This window comes from Kwoniella pini, chromosome 8 (assembly GCF_000512605.2).
Source record: "Kwoniella pini CBS 10737 chromosome 8, complete sequence".
Taxonomy (NCBI): Eukaryota; Fungi; Basidiomycota; class Tremellomycetes; order Tremellales; family Cryptococcaceae; genus Kwoniella; species Kwoniella pini.
The window spans coordinates 218,052-240,145 of NC_091723.1; the positions used below are offsets into that span (position 1 = coordinate 218,052).

A 22,094-nucleotide genomic window follows, 5' to 3' on the forward strand; every position below is an offset into this window, starting at 1 on the left:
AATAAATAAAAAAAGGATTTTTATTAATTAAAATATAAATCAAATCTTATTTTAATGAAAAAAATAAATTTACATAATTCTTTTCAATTATAACCAAAAGTCATTCGATAAGTATTAGTATTTGTTGTAATCATCTCTAAAATAGAAATACATACATTTTAATATAAATCTATAAATTAAAGCATAATCTTCAATATTCATAAACCTAAATCATTACTTATTTTATTCTTCTCCTACTCTCTTGACTACATTATTAGACTTTAAACCAGGTACACCAGGTTGACCAATTTTAGGAGGTAAAATGAGCACACGTGTATTTCTTTTCCAGAATTGAATGATTGTAGAAGCTAAAGAAGAAGGATTATCCTAAGTCGAGAATGATCAAGTCAGCTCATCGAGTTATTTAGTTCTTTGACCTAAAGCTAACGCCAAATTTATCCTGCACGAACCCCAGGTAAAAATAACTACAGGCTCACCTCATGCAAATAATGACCCGTATCAGGCATGACTTCTAATTGGAATTTCCCTTGCCTAGCATATTGTCAGCATAGGTGATAGTCCCGAACCAAGACGAATGATGAGAGACATAAGAATATCGCGACGTACATTTGCCCAACCATCAATTCCTTGTCCAATCTCTCTTGTCCAGCTAAAACAAGTAATCTAGCGCATTTAGCTTCTAAAAAGCGCCGACTTAAGCCTTTATACCATTCTAAATTGACCCATATGAATCATCGTATCAGCATAGCGGATTTACCATTGGCTCGAGAATGACTCACCTTCCCAATAAGGCTCAGTAGCTAATAAATCAGTTCTCCAAATTTGCTTACTGCCCACACCGGAATTTGGGGTATCCCTAGAATCAGGTATTATGAAAGAAGGTACGGATACTCTTGCCGCTTCTGGATCTCGGAGAGTGTTGGATGATAAGCTGTCTCATGATTAGTCACCGTTATTTTGCTGAATCCAGAAGTACACCAGACTTACTGCCAATGTATTGCGTCTACTACTGATCTAAACGAATTCGGACGTTGGGCGAGAATGGATTTCATTAGAGGCAAAGCTTCTATTGCTGTGCCTATCCCAAGTATATTTGGTATCAGCTACTCTATTGTACTATGTCCACAGGTACTGAATCAGCTAACCTTCGACGACATCTAGGACTATAACTCCAGGTATTGTACATCCCTTTTTCTGTAACATTGGAGCGGCCGATAATATTGGCGCTGCACCCATTGAATGACCCATTAACTAATCTTTCACATAAGCTGTTATGTCCATTACAACCGGAGGTAAAAGCTTACCAGTAATGAAGGTGATTCTTTGGGATTCGGGAAGATATGTTCTATCAATCCTAGCAAATCGTTAAGAAGGGTAGGTAATGATAAATCCGTTTCTGATGAAGTTGAAGTTTTTGTTTTACCTAATTGTCATCAATACCTAAGCTGACATTCCCAGATTGCAAGCCTAAAGAGGAAGAAACATGAATACTCACCATGTCCTCTACAATCAAAAGCTAAAACTCCCAATTCCCCATTACTACTAGCCGTTATATACTTGGCTAAAGCCGCGAAACTTAAACCAGATGCTCCTGCTCCATGATGACATATCAAATATGTTCCTTTACCTTTATCGTCGACAACTTTAGGCGGAGTTAAGTATACTCTGAACGTTACTGGCGATGATTCTGGTGTAACTTCTAATGCTTGAGTAAAGAATGATGAAGCTGAAAGGGGAGTTAAATCTGTTGAACCGAATTTTGATGGTGGTGGAAGACTGCATCGATTCCGCATCGCAATATGAGTCCAGTAGGTCAAAGTACTAGGCATACACAGCTCGAATGTATTAAAAAGACTTACGCGGCATGCAAATCACTCAAATTATCACCTTCTTCCTCCTCTAATTCTTCTTGTTCATCTTCATCTTCTTCTGCCCATGGTGCTTTGGTAGCTGGAAGTTTGGGTAATTTATGAGCTATAGCTTTTCGAAATGTGTCTGACATGATGTGGTATATGGTCCTCTTCTCGCTTTATGAATGTGCTTGAAGATAATACTCTTTGTAATTAGTCATTAGGATTGCGGTTAATTAACTTTTGGACCATCTCGGCTTCCTACTGAACCGGGTCTGTGCGTTTGATTAATATACAATATTGATGAGTGATAACATTAGCCACGTGGGTTTGATCGAAAGACCAAATAATATAAGCTTAAGGGACGGAATGTGACTACTTGTATTATGACGATGTTTGATGTTGATGTTGACATGACCGAGAATGAAATGTCTCGGTCAATCACTCATGGTAGTTCATATACAAGCAACAAATCACTTTTCATAATATAGCATAATATCTCAGCTACAATCGCTCACAAGACTTCCTGAACGTAACCTCAACCTTTTCCAGAGTTTAACCACATCAAATTTGACTGAGCCTTGCCTACTCCATGATATCATAAAGATATGTCACACCCTTGTCGTTTGTTACTTCGAGCTCCACCACATCTTCCTTTTATCCAGGCGTATCCAGGTATACCAGCTTCTCCATCTACAAATCGTAAAGCAGCTGGAGTACATGGTCAATTAGAATTAAGAGTAGGTAGTATACCAGTTAAAGCAAAATGGGTAAGAGTTGAGATACGTAAATATGAAAGTTTACCAGCTGGATTTCCGAATGCTAGTACAGAAACTTGGGAACATATAGGAGAAATTTTAACTGTATGGAAACCTTCTGATTCCAGTAAAGATAAAGATAAAGAAACTCAATCAATCGAAACTTCAGATTTTCCATTTCATTTACCTTTACCTTTAGATATACCACCTACAGCTGAATTACCTAAATCAACTGGAATAAGATACGAATTAGTAGCTGCAATATGTTATAAACAAAAAGGCGGTTTATTTAAAAAAGAATCTTATCCAATACTTAAAATCTCAGAACCTTTAATTATCATTAAAAATGAATTACATTCATCTTGGCCTATATATAATCAACCTTCTGATCCTAAATATATCGAAAAAGGTTATTCAATAATTAAGAAATTTTCAAATGATCAGTTGATATTAACTTTTCATAGACCAAGTTTAGCATTTGGTCCTAATGATAAAATTCAATTTTCAGCTTCATTAAAATCTACAAAATCTCAAGCTTTCAAATTAAAAGGTTTTGAATGTACCATGTATGAAGTTATAACTTCTATTCCCCTCTTACAGGATAATAATGGTACAAAAGGTGGTAAAAAAAGGAAATCTTTACAAACTCCTATAGTCAGATCAAGGCCTATATCAACAATCAAAGCTGCGGTAGATGAACGAATTGGTCTGGGTGGAGAAAAGTCTGCTAGAATTGAAATGCTAGTTGAACGTGCTCTCGTAAGCGTAACCACTGCCAAATCGCTAAAGATTGAATATGAGCTGGAAATAAAAGCTGTTATGGATGGTCTGAGAGATAAAGTGGAAACTGGAGGTATCAAGTATACGGTCGGTATACTTGGGAGAGGCGATGCCTTGCATGCTGTCAGGTAAGTTTAGAATTTCCATTGCTATTTATCAGTTGGAAAAGGAAACAACGGGACTAAAAGTTATCCGTGCAGAGAAATAGGCCATGTTGATTCTTTATGTCCTAATCCCCCTCAACCAGCTCCTTCACCTCGTCCAATCGACTCAACGCCCTTTTCAGGCTCTCAACCTGATTTACCTCCCAATACTCGATCCAATCAGAGTAACCTAAATCTCAACCCGAACATTCCTACCCCGCGACCACTTTCCGAAGGACCTCAGTCACAGTCGGATCAGGGATTCAACCCTCGGCAAGGATTTCATCGACATTCATCTAGCACGAGTGAAAGTACTTTCACCACCACCAATACCAATTACAATGCGACTGAGTTTGGTATGGCACCTCAGATCACTCAACACCGACCATATGCTACTATGCCGACATCCCCGGGTCAAAGGCAAGGCAACGTCATATTTCCAAGTCCTCAACCCGCGCCACGACCAAGGAGTATAACACCAACCTCGCCGTCCGTGGAAGCCTCTAATCAGAATGAAAGGTATGTACAAAGCGATGTTGGACACGATGGCTCTAGCAACAGATATTCGACGGCGACTATGGCTACATTCGGTAGATGGGATAACGGTTTAAGGTCTGCTATGGGATCTGGATCAGGACGGGATGGTGAAACAATCGCCAGCACGATGTCGAATGATGTAAGTTCACACTTTTTTCCTTGGCCATGATGATCCTGCCTAGAAGCTTATGAGATGAACTTAATGCAGAACGGTATGCCGCCAACAACGCCCACAATGCCGTCACCGTCCACCCGGCAATCCTCGCCAGGCTTCATGCCCTCAAGACCAACCTCAAGCAGACCTGCTGTCCCTCCGAGCGCTTTCCACTTATCAGCAGAGCAAGAGAAATCGCTACAAAGGGAACGATACGAAAATGCTCGATCAGCTCAACAACCAAAAAAGCAGAATGAAGAAGAAATCCCTGAAATTCCTCCTCCTGAATACGCACCTCCCATTCCTGCTCAACCTAAACGTCAATATACCGCTCCTTCTAGACCCGTATCCGAATATACAAGTAATAATGCTTCTCCGGCTAACTCTAGTCCGAGGACTATCAATTCGACAAGATTAGCTTCTCCACCGCCGGGTAATCGGATGAGCTCACCACCACCACCCAGTGTACCTGAGAATGAGGAGCACATTTCAGCCATTGACGAGAAAGAGGCTCAGAGAAAGAGGTATGAAGAAGCTGGCAATGCTGTTGCTGCCGTCAGTTCAAATAATGCTGCTGGATCAGGAAGTAATTCTTCAAAAAGGCAATCAAGTATAATTCAGGCTCTCAAAACTTCCCCCCGACTTCCTGCTCGTTCGACTATGCTAGAGCAACAAGAAGATGCACCTATACCTTATAATGCAATTTTCCCCCATACTCGATCGAGTTCTGCAGGTTTAGGCATTTCCGCTTCAGGATCGGGAAATCCGCTTAGCGAAAAAGAACAGATGAAAAGGTATTACGAGGCTCAAGACGCTGTTTCTCGAGCTCAAAGTCAGTCTCCACCTGGTTCACCAGGTAAGCTTGTAGGAGTGGGAAGTAGTAGTGCATTATCAAAGACGACTGGAAATGTAAGACCCGACGGTCCGATATTAGATGATCGTCCCGGGGATCCTGCCGCGACTAGTAGCTCTGCTTCAGGTATGAATCTGACAGCCAGATCTGATCAGGTGATGAATCTGCAAAATAGCGAGGGTTCAAGATCTTCAGCCTCAGGAAATGTGGTCCCTACAGCAATCGATGAGAAGGAACAAATGAGAAGGTATTATGAAGCTCAAGATAGGGTAGCTGCAGTATCACGAGGTGAAAGTAGCTCCCAGCAAAGTCCTCCACCTCATTTGGCTTCTAATCGATCTCGAGAGAATATCGGTACTTCGGCAGTAGATGAAAAAGAACAAATGAGAAGATATTACGAAGCTCAAGATAAAGTTGCTAGAGTACAAGGTATACAATCTCCCAGTCAGTCTCAAGCTGGACCATCAAATACCGTTGAACGATTGACTTTAAAAGCATCGCCGAGAGCACCTATACCTGGCTCTAGTGCGATCGACGAAAAGGAACAAATGAGGAGATATTACGAAGCTCAAGATCGAGTCATGCAGGCTTCTGGATCCGGCTCCGGCTCTGGATCTGGATCTGGGTTTGCATCTGGATCCAGGATACCTAGTGGAAGTAATGACTTTAGTACACCACCAAGAGCCCAACCTCAAGCTGTCTCTGCTGTAGATGAGAAAGAACAAATGAGGAAATACTATGAAGCTCAAGATCGAGTTGCAAGGGCGTCTAGTTCTCCTCAAGCATCCGGTTCACGTAATGTTCAAAATACCCCTGATTCTTCGCCTAAAGTAAACAATGTGCCCAGTGCGATCGATGAAAAGGAACAGATGAGAAGGTATTATGAGGCTCAGGATAAAGTTGCTCAGGCTAGTGGATCACCTTTGATATCAACCAAAATTGGACCTCGAACTCAACAGAGTAATCCTTCGAGAATAATACCAAGTGTAGGTGCTATCGATGAGAAAGAACAGATGAGAAGGTATTATGAAGCTCAAGATAAAGTAGCTCAAGCTTCTGGATCTGGATCTGGATCTGGATCTAATGCAGTACCGGTGATTGGAAACGAAAAAAAAGATTCATCTTCAATTACACCTATTTTAGCTCCTCCAGTTGAATCACCCCCTGGAATAGATGGACTGGATGAAAAAGGATATATCCCAGCCGAAAAAGACAAAAGCAATCAACAAGCTACTAATGCTTCACCTTCATCTTCACGAGGAAATTCGGAATCAATTATGAAAGAAGTTAATAAACCAAGAACTAGTTTAGGTTTAATTTCTGAAAAAATATTAAATAATAATTCATCTGATTTTCAAAATACTTCAAAAACAATTTCAACAAGAAATATTCCACCTGATTCACCTTTAATTAATAGGGATCCAACTATAAAAGCTGGAAAAGCAAAAGAAGGTTTAAATGATTTTTCACCACCTCCACCTTTACCTACTAGACCGCCTAAAGAATATGTTGAATTGTTATCGCCAACTTGATTATGATTTATTAAGAGATTGATTAATGATTATCTTGTTTTATTTGATCTTGATTTGTATTAATCTATGATATATACATTGATGCATTCCTATATACAAATATATAATTTCAAATGCGAATTACTGTGATATTCACCAAAATATAGATTTAAATGAAACAAAGTTAAACATTTAACAAATTGAAGAAACATTTATACTTTTTTCACCTTGTTTTCTTTCTGCAACTCCTTTTTCAGTAACGACGCAACCTAAAAAAAGATTCCATTACATCACAAAATTAGCATAGCTGAATTTTCTTATTAAAAATCCATTCATAAATGATGAAACAAAAAGAAAAAAAAAAAACCAAAAAAACAATTAAAATTTTTTAACTCACTTATAAGTTCAGCAGGAGTAACATCAAAAGAAGGATTATAAACTTTTTGCCAAGGTTTATCACCTTCTCCTACACCTTCTGGAGTAATTCTTATTACGCTTAATTTACCTGTTTCAAGATTTAGACCTCTAATTTGAGTTGCTTCTATAGAAGGTCTTTGTTCTATATGTATTCTAAAATTACAGATTTATCAGTAATTCAAGGAAAGTAATAGCGAAAACATCAAGTGTATTTTACTCACTCTGCACCTGTTTGTAGAGAAAGATCTATTGTAGTTACAGGAGCAACTACCATGAATGGTACATTATGTCTTTGAGCTAATACTGCTGCTTGGTATGTACCGATCTTTTAAATCAAATCAATTAATTAGCTTAAATGGGTTTTCAAAAGTAAATAAATCAAGGATAAATTTGATCTTTGGATTTAACCTACCTTATTAGCTGTATCACCATTTTTAACTACTCTATCAGCTCCTACAATTACACCATCTATATCTTCATGTTGAAATAATGATCCAAGCATTGTATCGCCTAAATATAAATAGTAAGATTAAAATTCAGCTTTTTGAAATCATTGTCTAATAAAAGAATTATACGCTTACATATCATACAAGCTGGAATTTGTAAAGTTGTTAATTCTAAACTAGTTAATCTTGATCCTTGATGATATGGAGTAGTTTGAGCGTAATAAGCTGTATCAAGTTGTTCATTTTCAAATAAAGCAGTTATAACTCCTATAGCAGTTCCGTATCCCTATATTTTATGGATTCAAGCGTTAATTAAGTAACCATGATTCATCTTAAATTGAAGATTGATTCAAATTCAAACTCAAACTCACAGAAGTAGCTAAACTACCAGTATTACAAACAGTAATAACTTTTAATTTTTGTTTTTCACCACTTTTTTTAAATAACCATTCAGCACCTAATTTACCCATTAACATATTTCTTTCAAGATCTTCTTCATGTACATTTTTACAAATTTCTTTTACTTTTTCTATTAATTCAGTTGTATTACTTTTTGAATTTGTTGAAGCCTTTATATAATTTCTAATTCTATTCATAGCTTCACTTAAATTTACTGCAGTAGGTCTAGAAGATTGTAAATAATTACATTTTTCTAATATCCAATTTTTAATTTCTTCTTTAGATTTCCCATTAATATTAAAAGAAGATGATAAAGAAGATTTTAAAGATAAAGCAGCTAAAGATGCAATTGCAGGTGCACCTCTTATTTTCATTGATTTTATAGCTTCAAATGCTTCTTCAGTAGTTGAAATTGGAATCCATTTGACTGAATGACTATTATTATTATTTTTATTAAATTTTTTTTTGGTCAGCTTAAATGATCATTTTCGTATACCATTTGATTATTAAAAGAGCGATTAGAGTTTGATTCGAGTTAAATGGACCACTCACGGAAGTAAGAGTTGATCAACAATTTCAACTTGACCTGATTTATCTATTCTGATAGATGTCATCATATCGGGTAATGGCTTTTTACCTGAAGGAGCTTGAGCGACCATTTTGTGAATGTTTTGAATTTCCTGTAATCTGTTTGCTCAGATGATCAAGCAAAGGAAAAGTAGCCTTCTTTTTGAACGAAATATATCCCAAGCTTTTATCATTTAAGTTGCTCTCAAGAGCACGTTTGACGTTTTTGATTTCGAAAAAAACGTCAGGCACAAAATTAGAAACTTATGAATTATGATTTATTTTAACTGTGATTACGAATTGATTGATTTGGCTAGAAATCAAATACAATTCTATTTGTAATACTTGTTGACATTCAAATGAAAAAACGGGGCACCATCATGACGAGTAGGATTTATGAAATGTTGAAAGTAGATTTGATACAGGTCATTCTTGTTTTCTCAAAATGTACCTCTCGATGTGGGCGAGGACGTTGATATACGATCACCGTGCAATAAGGCGCTAAGAGCGACTTACTTCATAGCTCCTTTTGGTCGACATGCCTCCTCGTCTTCTCGCTTGCGGTTCAAATGCAGCTTCGCATTTATCAATCAATCATCCAGATGACGTATCGATCTTAACACCAACAATATATCATCCTTCCTTGCCCAGCTTCTCAAGTGAATCGCAGATTCTGGATTTGGTCTCAACTTCTGCTCATTCTTTATTACTCATCTCTCCTTCCAGTGCAGGTGGTGATAGACCTGGTAAGAACATCCTTCTAGGTGCAGGAACGAATACTTTCGGTCAATTAGGACCACGTTGTGCATTATGGAATGATATAAAGCCTGAATCCAAATGGAAGCCTTTGAATCTTCTAAATTCTGCAGAAATAGATGATAAAGAAGAATGGGAACCTGTTAAAATAGCTGCAACTTGGACAACGAGTTTCATAGTTTATCAAAGAAGTAAAAGCTTTAAAGCACGGCAATGTGAATCATCTATAGGAGGATCAGGCTTAAATGGAAAAATCGATCCTATAGAGGATCAAAAGATAGAACAAATTGTAATTTCTTGTGGATCAAATGATTTTGGTGAATTAGGTTCAAGTTCTAATTTCCCTTTAACTTTAAATGCTCCTTCAGAAATACCTATTTCTCAAGCTTCTCAAAAGCCAACTATTGTAAATCTAGGTTTACAACCAGGGGAGAGAATAGAATTGATAAAAGGTGGCCAGAGACATGTTATTGTGGTTATTGTGAATGGAGATGGTAAACAGAGAGTCATGGGTTGGGGTGCAAGTAGAAAAGGTGAATTAGATGCTAAGACTTTGTCGAGTTGTTTAGAGTCAGACTCGTCAAGCTCAAGTATGTTTTACAGTAACAAAGGGAAAGGCAAAGGCAAAGGCAAGGCTGTATCAAGATCTACTTCATCACCTCCTATTGCTATTGATTTACCCATATCATCAAAAGCAAAGATTGTAGATATATCATTAGGTGCTTCTCATAATTTAGCTTTACTGTCCGATGGTACTGTAATGGGATGGGGCAATAATTTGAAAAATCCAATCACAGATGTACATACACTAAGAAACATTAAAAGCATAGCTACAACTTGGAATGGATCTTATTTCTTAAATGATCAAAACGAAGTATTTGCTCAAGGTTCAAATACACATTCTCAACTTCTTCGACTGGGATGTGAGGAAATCTCGGCAAAAATGGGGAAAATCGATATACCATTGGGATGGAAAGTTGAAAAACTTGTTGTAGGTTCAGAGCATTTATTACTCAAATTGAAAAGGGAAGAAACAGGTGGAGAAACGTTATGGACTGGAGGTTGGAATGAACATGGAAATCTTGCTTTAGGGGATAACAATGATCGGCCGAGCTTAGAAAGAGTTGATTTACAAGGAAAGATAAAAGGGTTGTGGGGTGGATGTGCAAGTACTTGGGTGTGGATTGATGAGCAACTATGAATCAGCCGGTAGGACCAATCAGGTTACTAGAGAATTAGTCCTGTTCGAGGGATTACGAAACAGAAGGAATACAATGATCTTCATCAATAAACCTACGCACGGTCACCATATCATCTATTAAACCCCTTTTTGTTTCCGAAAACATAGCACAGACCAGTTAGTTATATTCAGGAACAATAGAAAGAGTTATCAAAACTCGTGTTTGACTCTACAATCAAATCAAGAATGACAACCTGATCATTATACTTTCATTCTCTTATTATGTCAAAACTCACAAAAGGCGACTTCAGAATGGTCCGTTTCATCCTCAACTCAAATCAGCCCATTTGTATACAACAAGCGATCAATATGGTTATTGGATATAATACGGCATATAAAGGTCGACGGAGGTACGAACTATGCAATGTCTACCTTGTTCATCACATCGATCGCACACACACTAAACACGCTTCTTGATACCCTTACTCGCACACTTACGGTGAACCTTGTCAACTGCCGATCTTGATCATAGATACCAGTGTTTCGTAACATCTAGACCAAGATCACGTTGCACATTGCCTTTTCCCCATCCGTCAATTAGATCAAGACTGGCATTACAGTCACGGATCACAGGTATCCACTCGGCACTTGATCCTATAGCAGACATTTGCCTTCTTAGGCATCTACGGATGAAGCAGTCAAAAGTCCTACTCCACGAGGCTTGGACGACATCTTCACGCCGTGAGCACGATTTTTGGCGATTTGTCTTGTCTATGGCGACGTTGGCAAATTCGTAAATCACACATATATCATTGCCGCTAATGTTTCTCAAACAGATCCATATTTCCTTCTTTTCTTTCATTATTATATCTATTAACTCGCTCACTCGTTCCTGGCTAGGCCTTTCAATCGAGTATGAGCTCACCCCGCACAATTCCACCAGCACCAGCCCCAGCTCCAGTCCCTTTGCCCATCGCACAGAATGTACCTATTCAAAATCCAACTCCAAAGAAGTATTCCGAGGGAAGTATGTATGAGGAGATGTCACCGGAGGATATAGAAGCTTGGCATAGACGATATGCGGACTTTAAGAAATGGAGACAGGATATCCCCAACAAAACACAAGCTGGACAAGCTTTTTCAAATCCACCAGGTCAGAGTGTAGGAGTAAGATCGTTTGATCATAGTTGTAAAGAATCGGATACCGATACCGTGCCTTCAACGATCATGAAGAATTTCATGGATGCTGCTAGGGCAAGAAGCGGTCTTGATCATCAAGCTGGAAATATGTCCCACCTACCTCAATCCCGACTTACATCGATTAAGAAAGTCCAATCACGATCCAATTTACAAGCTAGAGTAGAGACTCTAGGTGGATCAGAAACACCATCTTCCAAATCTCCCTCCAATCACACCGTTACACGTCCGCCGCTTTCTCAAAAACCGGTTAGTTCCCACAATGTCGCTCCAGCCGCTATTGTAGAATCCATGAAAGGTCCACCCATCGAAATTCAGCCGCCATCAAGCAAATTGCCGGTGAAAACTTCTCGCTTGACTAACCCTCAGAATTCGCGGTCTAATCAACCAACAGATCCTCGACCTCCTCCCTCACAGAGTCCCCGACCATCTGAAAAGCTCCGTTCGAGTGTCAAACCCGCGCGACCACCTCCTGCACCCCTCCTCGCCCGGCCTCCTGGCGAGGCCAATACAGCTGGGCACCCTCTCAAGCCGAGAGAGACATCTCATCCGTCTTCTACGAGACCGTCACGTTCACCAAGCGAGGAGATCGTTCCTTCACCTACTCCTACAGCCAAGTATGCAGAAAGGGAAGCCTATATCAGCTCCGCCTTGAATTTACCTCTCGATATGCTGGCTGAGACGGAAGGAGGACCTACCAAAATAGATTCAAGTTCCCACTTCACTACTGGTAGATTGGATTCTTTGCTTGGGAAGAATAGAAGTGAAAGTAGGACTAAGGGAAGTCAACGATCTGCCGGAAGTGGCACGACATTGCCTACCCCTAATAGCGAGCGCTCTTCAAGTGTAGCGGGAGTGGAGAAAGCTGATCTAGCTAGAAGTAATACTACGCATAGTATTGCCAGAACGACTCAAAGGCCGGAAACGGATCGCAGGGAACATCACTATGAGGTGAGTTGTCTCTGTGATGATGCAAGGTATTTTGGCGCTGACAGACTTTACAATTTTAGGGCTCTTATCATCTTCCCGTACCTGGTTATTTACCAGGCAGGTCAAAAACACCTTCAGACGCTACGATCGTACAAGCGGCAAAACAGCCTTTACCTCCATCTACACATGTTTCATCTCAAGTGACAGTGGTGCAGCCTGCTGGCTCACACCGTCATGTCTCGATGCAGAACACGCAATCCGCTGGTTCGCAAGCAACGATAATCAAAGCTTCTCGTCAACCATTGCCGTTGTTAGTTACTAGTCAAGCGATCCATGCCGATACAATCAAAATTCCTGTATCTGTCAAAACAGCTCTTGGCTCGCCAGGGCCAGCTGCGAGAGATCCTCCCACTGAAGCTACAAACATCCAATCCAGTCAAATACCGTTTTCGCCTTCTACAAGCGGATCACGTGGTCATCATTCAGCGGTCATCACGCTCAAGCCGGCAGCTGAAGACTCAGTCGGTCATGCGTCACCTCGCCATATTCCTTTGCCTCCTACTGTACTTGCCAATCCTTCAACCGAGGCGTCCCAAATCCCCGCAGCTCCATCGCACAGATCACAAAAACCACTCCGTCCTGCACTCACTCCCCAGCAATCTTTCGATGGCTTGAATCAGGCTATAGCCCTCAGTAGGCGACAGAGAGATCCGTCAGTAGGAGATTTAACGGCTCATTTCGAACCTGCAACATACCCATTACCGCCGAGCGGAGGTACTTTCTTCTCCAGTCCCGAGCAGGTCATTGCAGAGGTGGGTTCCAAAGATAAACATTCCATCTCCGATTAGGCTGACACGCTGACATTTTGCTGCAGGCCCCCCGAACGACCGCGCACGAAGTCGCATTCTCGACTGTCCAGTACATCCCTCCGCAGTCTATCGATACGACCGCGACAGCATCGAATCATATGGCCCAACCTTCAACCAAATCAAAGTCCAATCAATCCAATAAATCAAACAAGTCGAAACCGCCTCCAACTCCCAGTGCCAGTGCTGCAGCGATCCCTCTTCCTCCTTCTACTATTTTGTCAACAGCGCACTCAACTCCCAGGAATCTGCCATCGGCGCCAGTACCAAGCTTAGCTTCACCAACCGCTCGTCCGCCGCCACCGGTCACCTCTTCGATCCTGCCTTCTCATCCTATTCCTGCCTCAGCAATCGAGATCTTGGCCCCTAGTCCAACATCGAGTAATCCAACGGATGCACTTACCGAGCAGAGGTCTTTAACCCATCAAGCGCTAGAAACAGATACTCATCCTCATATACATTTCTCGCCTGGGCAAATATCTCACTCTTTACGGTCTGATGATGATCACGTATCATTTGAAGTTCCATCTGGGTCTCGCGGTAGGCTGAGAGTGACTCTGAAGTGGTTTCGGGATGGTCACAGGTCAGCAAGATCTTCGCCTCGAATAGCACCTGAAAGGCTAAGTGTCGTTGCAGAGATTGAAGATAGACCTCCGCCACTACCTCCTAAGACATCCAGTTTGATGAGTAAGATGATGAACAAGCAGCCGCGAGATCAATCTACTAGATCAAAGATTTCACAGTATCATCCTCCTTCTGAACCTCCACCGCAGCCTCAAGTACGAAGTCGATCTACTACCCCGCCGTCACCGAATATTCATCCTATACCAGAGGATCACTGTCCCGATCTGTCTCCTCCTCCTATGAAAAGGGATCATCCGAAGTCACCTACTGGATCTGAACAATCCCACCAACATAACCCCTATTATGACCCGTACTACTCAGGCGCCACTCTACCTGCATACGCAGCAATGCCTCAGGTGTACAACATGTATTCGCCGCCTATGGCTTACCGTCAGCCCGGTGCATGGGTTACTAATTTGGGTGGTCCTTACAGGATCGCTCAATCGATAACTCAAGCTCGGAATCAACCACCGCCTCAAAACAACATCGTAGAATCGCCATCAAGAGAAAGTGTAGATCCACCTTCAGATGCTGAATCACCTCAACCGCTCCGGGCTTACTCTCAACCTCCAGCAATAGGTATGAATGGATTACCGCAACATAACCAAACGTACTGGAACGTGCAAGAACCTAAGCAAGGTCCATCATTCTGGCAAAAGATCTTCGGGAAATCCCCTCAACAACAGCAAGTCGATGAATTGCGTCCTGAAGATAGTATTACAGTACGTAATTGGGCAAGAGGTGTAGCTCCAGGTGGAAAACCTCCAACGATGATACCAACTCCTTATCAAAATCAAGTTCGACCTACAATCTTACCTCAACAAGGTCAAAGACCTACTTTAGCAGGTACAACTTATCCAGGTCAAGGTAATAACGCTTTTAGTGCACCTAGAACTACCCTTTACAATGTACAAGGTGGATATCCGCCTGATTATGGCAGATCTAGGTCAAGAAGAGAACCTAGTGTTTGGGAGAAATTCATGTATAGACGTCAAACTGAAGAGGCCATTTATCGATCACCACCAATAAGAAGAAGAAGGGATTTATCGTCACCTGTCCCAGTTTTACCGAAGAACAATAAGAACAGGAATATCTTTGGAAGGAGAACAACAGATGATAAAAGGGAAAGAATGGAAGGTGCTAGATTTGGTGCGGATAGAAACATACGAAAGGAAGATAGAAGAGAAGAAACAACTAGACAAGACAGATTGGATCAAGATATACAACGTCAAAAGGAAAAAGAAGAAAGGAGGAGACAAAGATCGTTGAAAAGGGATGCGAAAGCATTAGGACTAAGAAGAGAGATATTTGCTAATGTTGATCAAAGAGACAGACCGATTGATCTGGGTGGTGCAAATAGACAAGGAAGATCGGGTACTTTAGTAGGAGAATGGGTCGGGAGATTTGGAAGAGGTAGACAAAGGGGTCAAGTGAGTCAAGTCTCTTCCGTAATCTTTTCAGTGCCAAGGTATGATGTGCGAGTAAATGTGATTGACTTTAAGGGTTTGTTATATAGTTTCCCGATTCCGAGGCACAAGTACGAAAATATCAACCCACATTATGGAAAGATAGATTACCTTTCACTGGTACTAAACAATCATACCAACAAACCGTCGTTCAATCCTATCAAACTCGTCAACAACAATACCGACAGCAGCCAGTTAGGCCGGAACGTACTCAGACCTTGAAGCGTAATTTACGAATTACTAAGCGGGTTCAACCTACTTCACGAAATGTACTAGGTCTTGGCTTTGAATCGAGAACTGAAAGAACACAGAATCGAGCGCAACGCAAGGGAGAAAAACAAGGGATGATGGGAATGCTTGGAAGGTTGAATTTGGGCAATAACATGGGAAATAGACGACAATAGTTGCAATGCTTTACATATATTCTGCATAATTGTGGCGTGTGTGGGACCGATGTATAACAACAATCACATAATATAGCATATGCGACTGAATTTTGTATAACTTGTTATAAGATATATGTGAAATGCTTGGTATCGATATGATGGGAATGTACAATAAAGTTTAAAATTACATTTAAAGTCAAGTTGATGAACGTTCTTTCAATTCTTGATCTTTTTTGCGAATTGATCGTTGTTTATTTAAATTGAGCAATTACAACTCCAACAATTAATCCAGCATCATGACTTAAACTAGCAATTAAATTAAATTTATCTCTATGATCTTTTTGAATTGGATATAAATTTAAAGAACCATTTTTATTTTTATTGATTTCTAAATCTTTCCAATTTATTTTCAATAAATGATTAGATAATGATTTATATGATGCTTCTTTTAATGTCCAACTATTGAAATTTATTTATTCATTTATTCAGTTATTTTTGAAAAAAATGGTATGAAATTATTTGTTTTTTTTTATTATTTTGTTTTTTTTTGGAACTTACCGAGATGATAAAAACTTTAATTGTTTTTCTATTAATTCATCTTTATTTTCAATTGAATTTTCATTCCCATTCCCATTCCTTTCTGAAACAATGTCTAATTTCTTAAATAAATCAAATTCATTAGAAGTACATATTCTTTTTGCAATTTTATAAGGATCTCTTTTAATTAATAAATTTCGAAATCTATTTAAAGATAATATATCTATACCTATTCCAGCTATCATTGATTAGTGTAGGTATTTTGATGAGTAGTTGGTTATATGACAGAAACGTTTTAGTGAATTGATTGTCGTTAAGATGATAAAGAAAGATTTGGTGATTTTATGAATATCACCTAGGTTGGACGCGTTATGATATTAAATGTATGAGATTAGATATTCAGGGTTACTAATACTCACCCCAGTTCAAACGCGTAAAATGATTAATCGATCGATCAAAATCAAAGATATATATCATCGAGTAATATTATTATTGAAAAGTCATTCAGCTTTACGAATATCGAATAATTCACTCCAACTAACAAACTGAATTAAAAGGAACGGAAATTCAAAATGGACGACGAGGATAATGATTAGTAAGTCTAGACATACTACACTTTTTGTCTCTTACAAAATAAACTAATGCAGTGATGATTAAATAGTGAACTTGAAAGACAAAAAACAATAGCTCAAAATCGACTTTTACTTGATTCTTTAGGATTAGATCCAACAGGTTCATCAAAAATTCCAGGATCAAAACTTCAAACTCCTTCAAAAGTTTCTAATTCTTCAAATAATAAAAAACGTAAAACAATTTCTTCAAATATTATTCAAGATGAAGGTCCACGTAGAAGATCAGGTAGATTAGCAGGATTAGAAGTTGATAGTGAAATTTTAAAAGTTAAATTAGAAGAGGAAGAAAAAGAACGTCAAGTTTTAAAAGTTTTAAGTAGAAAAGAAAGAGAAAAAATAATGAAAATTAGTGAAATGATTGAAGATCCGAAAGAAGGAGAAGGAGAAAGTTTAGTAAGTTATTTTTTCCAATTTCATCATATTAAGTACAAGAGCTGAATTATTTATTCACTTTAATTGTTTTGTTTTCTATTTTTCTGCAGGAAAGATATTTATCATCTATTTCGAAATTAGATAATCCTCGAAAATATCCTACAAATGAAGATTCAGCAAAAGAATCATATTCAGATTCAGATAGTATACCTTCTGAAATACTTCGACTAAAATCTGCTTTTAAAAATATGGAACTTAAAGCAAATGCGAAAGTTACAAATGACAGAGTTTTTAGTATGGTTATTCATCCTGAAAAGACGAAAACGTTAGTTTTGGTAGGTGATAAATCTGGACAACTTGGAATGTAAGTTTTCCTTTTCACCTTTCTTATTGAGACCTTTCTTCATCAAAGCATAAATTGATCTCTTCACATTTAGATGGGACGCTCTCGGTTCTCCAGAAGAAAAAGTGAAGTCTGAAGATGATACAAATGGAATTGAAGAAGGAGAACAATATGAAGGTAGAGTTTGGAGAATACAAGCACATGCTAGAAGTGCTATAACTGCTATGAAAGTTGATCCTGTTAATGGATCAGGAGTGAGTTCATGTTTCACTTAGTTAGAGATGCAAGGTTAAATTATTGATCCACACGTTTAGCTTTTTACATCATCTTATGATTGCTCTCTTCGGCATTTATCATTCTCAACTTTGAAATCTACAGAACTTTTCGCATTTACAGATGATAATATGCTAGTCACTCATTTTGATCTTTTACCGAATGGTCAGGAAGCTTGGATTGCAGATAGGAATGGAGGTATGACGCATTGTGATTTTAGAGAAGATAAGCGTGGACGAGAAAGAAGAAGGTGGATTGTACAAGAAGAAGGAAGGGCTGCTAAATTGGGTGGATTGAGTGTAAATCGTGAGTATTTGTCCGTAACATCATCATTTCCGGTGTTGAATGATGTTTTCGATTTGGCTGATCTCCGTCATGTCCTTCGATCGTAGCCCTCATGCCTCATCTAGTTATAACAGCGGGAAATGACCAACATTTGCGTCTGTGGGATGTCCGATCTCTTTCATCTGTACCGCAGTCAAACAAACCTGAGTCAGTTCCGCTGAAATCAGAAGCAAACGGAGATGATCCGGATACTCATTTAACGGGCGAGACGGAATATGAGGAAGTTGCAAAATACATGACATCGAAGAAAGGTGCAGGATTGCTAAGAGGAAGTTGGCAACATGGTAAAAGTTGTAGTTCAGCTTATTGGGATCCTTGGGGACGAAGGGTTTTGACTACCAGTTATGATGATAGATTGAGGGGTTAGTGATCCTCGTTACCTATCCCTTCTCTGTTACACGTCTTAACGAAGACGTATCATAAGTACCGAGGCTAAATCTTTCGATCTGCTACAGTATGGAATCTAAATCCTTCTTCTTTACTCTTACCTCAACCATTACCACCTTCACATTTCACGCCATCTAAACAAATACAGCATAATTGTCAAACCGGTAGATGGTTAACAATCTTGCGTGCACAATGGTCTCTGAATATGGACTATATGCCTCATTTCACTGTTGGAAATATGAAAAGAAGTCTTGATGTAGTCGCGGCTAGCGGAGAAAAGATTTGTCAATTATGGAATGAAGTGTAAGTGCGGATCACCACTTTATAGTCTATTTCTTCCGTGACCTGCCTTATTACGAGTGAATATGAGAAATTGAAGCTGATCATAAACGATACCTCTCAGTGTTACAGCTGTACCTGCTGTTACTGCTTCTCATCCTAATATAGTAGATCACGTAGTAGGCGGAAACACAAGCGGTAGGATTCAATTATGGGGATCGGGAAATGCATAAATTGTTTCTATCTTCTGAAGTTATTTCACTTTTTGGGTATAATCGTAATTATGTATCGTGTAATATTGGATTGTGCTTTTGCTATTGACCTCATAAATTTTGTAGAAATGTTGCAGATCATTGGGACCTGAGTTGCGCTCTTGCGGATCAAATCTTTCGGATTAAGCCGATAGCAATGAGGTACCTCAATCTTGATCAGCTGATTATCAATTGGAGAGGAGCGGATTACAAGTCGAACTGCTTGAATAAACCTTACAAGGCTGTGCTTGCTCTGGAGAAACACAACTTACAGTTCACTGTATCCTGTCCACTGTCCGTTGATTGAACATGAAAGGTCCGGGTTGTGTGTCCGCATTACCAGTAGCTCAAGACCAATACACACTAATTTTTTAACATCGCCTTTCGGTCGTGTTTCTGAGGAAAGTGATATCCTGAATAGGTATTGTGGAGTCACTTATTGTATATATATAATGAACGATTCTGTCGACCGACACACAATTTCTCCATAACAATCCTTCTCACTTGACTTGACACTGAACTCAAGGAAAAGTACATAAACGATCATCAAAATGCTATTATTCTTACTTACTCTTTCTTATCTCTTCTTACTAAGTTCAACAATTGCAGCTCCTTCTTCCAAATTTAATATTGTATCACATTCGAATTCCGAAAATCTCATAAAACGCCAAGCGAATGTACAATTCAATTCAACTTGGCCTAATCAATTCGTAGGCGGGGAAAGCATTTCAATGAGTTGGATAGGAAGTAATTCGGGTAAATATTCTGTAGCTTGGATTGAAGATTATAATAAAGGTGATGATTTATTGGTAAGTATAAATTAATTTTATATTGAGATCAATTTTAAATGGTTCAGAATACTTTCAAAGTGTAAGTATCGGGAATTTGAAAGCTAATTTACTCGTTTTGGATAAAAGTTGAATTTCGTATATTAAAATGAACCCTATGATCATTATGATTTTTATTTCGCACCTGCTAGATGTTGGAGCCCTGATTCAACCTCGTGAGTCACTCGGATTCTCTCATGCTTATGATCTCACCTCATAGTTACAAGACTTCCATGACAGAAGCATAGATAGGATGAGCTGATGTGTCCTTATAAAATAGCCGATTCATCGTTTGGGATGGTGAAGGTTTACCATTACCTGAACAAAGAGCTTACGGACCGAAATTACCTTTAATTGAAGGCGATAATGAGCCATCTACTTGCTAATTTCCAATGATTAGGAAAGGTTACTGCGCTGAATTTACAGCAGACGGAAAAAAAGCTCAATCACGGTGATTAGATATTATATGATGACACGTTGTACAATGGTCATAGTGATGATGTAAGGTATGTTGCTTGGGAAACAGATTATCAAGTCAGCCCGCGACATTGAGTCCAGTGTGCACTCATCTTGTGCAAGTCATCCCCTTTCGTTTGCCCAGAATTATCTGGATTGAGTATATAACTATCTCTCTGATGAATGTTTATCCCCGAATCTTCTTACCTTTGAAAAATGTTTAGGAGAAAGGATATCCTTCAAGCATAAAGAAGGACCACCGGAAGTATTAGTTTGGATTCATGCTTGAGAAGTCCTCAGGAGATCGAAAGGAGACTTAAGCCAAGAGCCGGCCGACGGTCTCCGAGACTTTGATAAGATCATTCATAACGTCAGATGAAAGCCTAGGTCGCACATCCTTTCTTGACACTAAGCGAGTGCAGTGATTGCTTGAGTTCAGACTGGAGAATGCTCGGGAATTTCAAAAGGATGCTTATAACAAGACCCACCCGAGCGTACTCAATGTCTCTCATGATATCATACGTCTTAAAAGGTAAGCTCGGAGCCAAGCCATCCTTTCATTCTGCCTCCACCTGTCTTCGCCTCTTAAGAAGACTATGAATTGGCATGAAGTGGCAAACAGTTCAACATTTCGTACCCAAAAGATACAGTATATAAGCGTTTGGAATGCCCCTCATCTATCGTCCTGTTCTACCTTTTCACAACCATTAGATAAGACAACAACATTTCTACACAAAATGGCAGAGCTCACAACTAGCTCCTCCAGCCCCGCCGCCAACAAGGCTACCAAACGCTCTGCTTGCATCTCAATTGTTTGCTCAGATATGGCAGAGGTGGAATTCGAACAAGACGAGAAGCGCGACGAGAGAGTCCTCACCTTTACTGCGAAATCCATCAGCATCCGTACTAGAGAAGAAGAAGGCTACGGAAAACGATTGTCGGGATATATGCTCGGTAAAAAGTTTTGCGCGTCTTTCGACGATACCAGAACCTGTGGATTAACTCTCACGACCGACAAAGTGCATGGATTCTTCAATTGCGACGAACAGATGCACAAGCAATTCGTTGAATTCGCCAATGATAAGAAGGCTGAAGGTACTGTGACTGGGAATGTCTATGTGGATTTCAATTACTAGGGGGACGATTAAGTAGCTTTAGGTCCTCTGATCGAGTCCCAGTACGAGATCCATAATACGCTAGCACCGTGCTCATATGTCGTGAATCAAATGAAGTATGACTAAAACTCATACATGTATATGTACAATTCATACTACTCCCTTTCTCGAGTCATAGCCCTAATACATGTATGATATATCCTTTAAAGCTCGTCTCGTAGTTGACCTACCAACATTTCGTAACCACATTTGGATTCTACTTGGATCTAAGAGTAATGAACCAATATACAGTCTTGTAAATATACAGTCTTCGTATTCACATTTTATATACAACGCATGTAGCCTGTATCGCTTGACCGACCTAGTCAAACTCCACCATTAGACTGGCACCGTAATAACACCTTGAGATCAGATTTTGATTGCTAAACACGCTATCGTACGATCCCTCAAAGCCAAG

At 39.4% G+C, this 22,094-nt stretch overlaps 9 protein-coding genes across 9 annotated transcripts; 6 read left to right on the forward strand and 3 right to left on the reverse strand.

The window, feature by feature from the left end:
* Positions 1 to 222: 222 nt before the first annotated feature.
* On the reverse strand, positions 223 to 2,002 carry I206_105834 (uncharacterized protein; the record flags this gene model as incomplete). The annotated part of the gene is made up of 9 exons (XM_019156384.1): positions 223 to 366; positions 477 to 531; positions 607 to 712; positions 780 to 931; positions 988 to 1,078; positions 1,146 to 1,251; positions 1,305 to 1,423; positions 1,496 to 1,776; positions 1,860 to 2,002. The coding sequence occupies 9 exons, from the start codon at positions 2,000 to 2,002 to the stop codon at positions 223 to 225; spliced, it is 1,197 nt and encodes a 398-aa protein (XP_019010186.1).
* Positions 2,003 to 2,458: 456 nt separating this feature from the next.
* On the forward strand, positions 2,459 to 6,607 carry I206_105835 (uncharacterized protein; the record flags this gene model as incomplete). The annotated part of the gene is made up of 3 exons (XM_019156385.1): positions 2,459 to 3,516; positions 3,589 to 4,207; positions 4,277 to 6,607. The coding sequence occupies 3 exons, from the start codon at positions 2,459 to 2,461 to the stop codon at positions 6,605 to 6,607; spliced, it is 4,008 nt and encodes a 1,335-aa protein (XP_019010187.1).
* Positions 6,608 to 6,778: 171 nt separating this feature from the next.
* Positions 6,779 to 8,507, reverse strand: I206_105836 (methylthioribose-1-phosphate isomerase; the record flags this gene model as incomplete). The annotated part of the gene is made up of 7 exons (XM_019156386.1): positions 6,779 to 6,855; positions 6,984 to 7,156; positions 7,225 to 7,328; positions 7,416 to 7,513; positions 7,585 to 7,735; positions 7,821 to 8,283; positions 8,401 to 8,507. 7 exons carry the CDS (start codon positions 8,505 to 8,507, stop codon positions 6,779 to 6,781), a joined length of 1,173 nt encoding a protein of 390 aa, XP_019010188.1.
* Positions 8,508 to 8,953: 446 nt separating this feature from the next.
* Positions 8,954 to 10,372, forward strand: I206_105837 (uncharacterized protein; the record flags this gene model as incomplete). The annotated part of the gene is made up of 1 exon (XM_019156387.1): positions 8,954 to 10,372. The coding sequence occupies one exon, from the start codon at positions 8,954 to 8,956 to the stop codon at positions 10,370 to 10,372; it is 1,419 nt and encodes a 472-aa protein (XP_019010189.1).
* Positions 10,373 to 11,266: 894 nt separating this feature from the next.
* Positions 11,267 to 15,838, forward strand: I206_105838 (uncharacterized protein; the record flags this gene model as incomplete). The annotated part of the gene is made up of 4 exons (XM_019156388.1): positions 11,267 to 12,499; positions 12,559 to 13,290; positions 13,353 to 15,398; positions 15,485 to 15,838. 4 exons carry the CDS (start codon positions 11,267 to 11,269, stop codon positions 15,836 to 15,838), a joined length of 4,365 nt encoding a protein of 1,454 aa, XP_019010190.1.
* A 233-nt stretch (positions 15,839 to 16,071) lies between these two features.
* On the reverse strand, positions 16,072 to 16,602 carry I206_105839 (uncharacterized protein; the record flags this gene model as incomplete). Its single annotated transcript, XM_019156389.1, has 2 exons — positions 16,072 to 16,279; positions 16,379 to 16,602. 2 exons carry the CDS (start codon positions 16,600 to 16,602, stop codon positions 16,072 to 16,074), a joined length of 432 nt encoding a protein of 143 aa, XP_019010191.1.
* Positions 16,603 to 16,929: 327 nt separating this feature from the next.
* Positions 16,930 to 19,221, forward strand: I206_105840 (uncharacterized protein; the record flags this gene model as incomplete). Its single annotated transcript, XM_019156390.1, has 8 exons — positions 16,930 to 16,952; positions 17,019 to 17,382; positions 17,472 to 17,725; positions 17,799 to 17,958; positions 18,019 to 18,283; positions 18,370 to 18,684; positions 18,778 to 19,012; positions 19,113 to 19,221. The coding sequence occupies 8 exons, from the start codon at positions 16,930 to 16,932 to the stop codon at positions 19,219 to 19,221; spliced, it is 1,725 nt and encodes a 574-aa protein (XP_019010192.1).
* A 569-nt stretch (positions 19,222 to 19,790) lies between these two features.
* On the forward strand, positions 19,791 to 20,452 carry I206_105841 (uncharacterized protein; the record flags this gene model as incomplete). The annotated part of the gene is made up of 4 exons (XM_019156391.1): positions 19,791 to 20,048; positions 20,096 to 20,109; positions 20,219 to 20,242; positions 20,347 to 20,452. The coding sequence occupies 4 exons, from the start codon at positions 19,791 to 19,793 to the stop codon at positions 20,450 to 20,452; spliced, it is 402 nt and encodes a 133-aa protein (XP_019010193.1).
* Positions 20,453 to 21,259: 807 nt separating this feature from the next.
* On the forward strand, positions 21,260 to 21,658 carry I206_105842 (uncharacterized protein; the record flags this gene model as incomplete). The annotated part of the gene is made up of 1 exon (XM_019156392.1): positions 21,260 to 21,658. The coding sequence occupies one exon, from the start codon at positions 21,260 to 21,262 to the stop codon at positions 21,656 to 21,658; it is 399 nt and encodes a 132-aa protein (XP_019010194.1).
* Between the last annotated feature and the right edge of the window lie 436 nt (positions 21,659 to 22,094).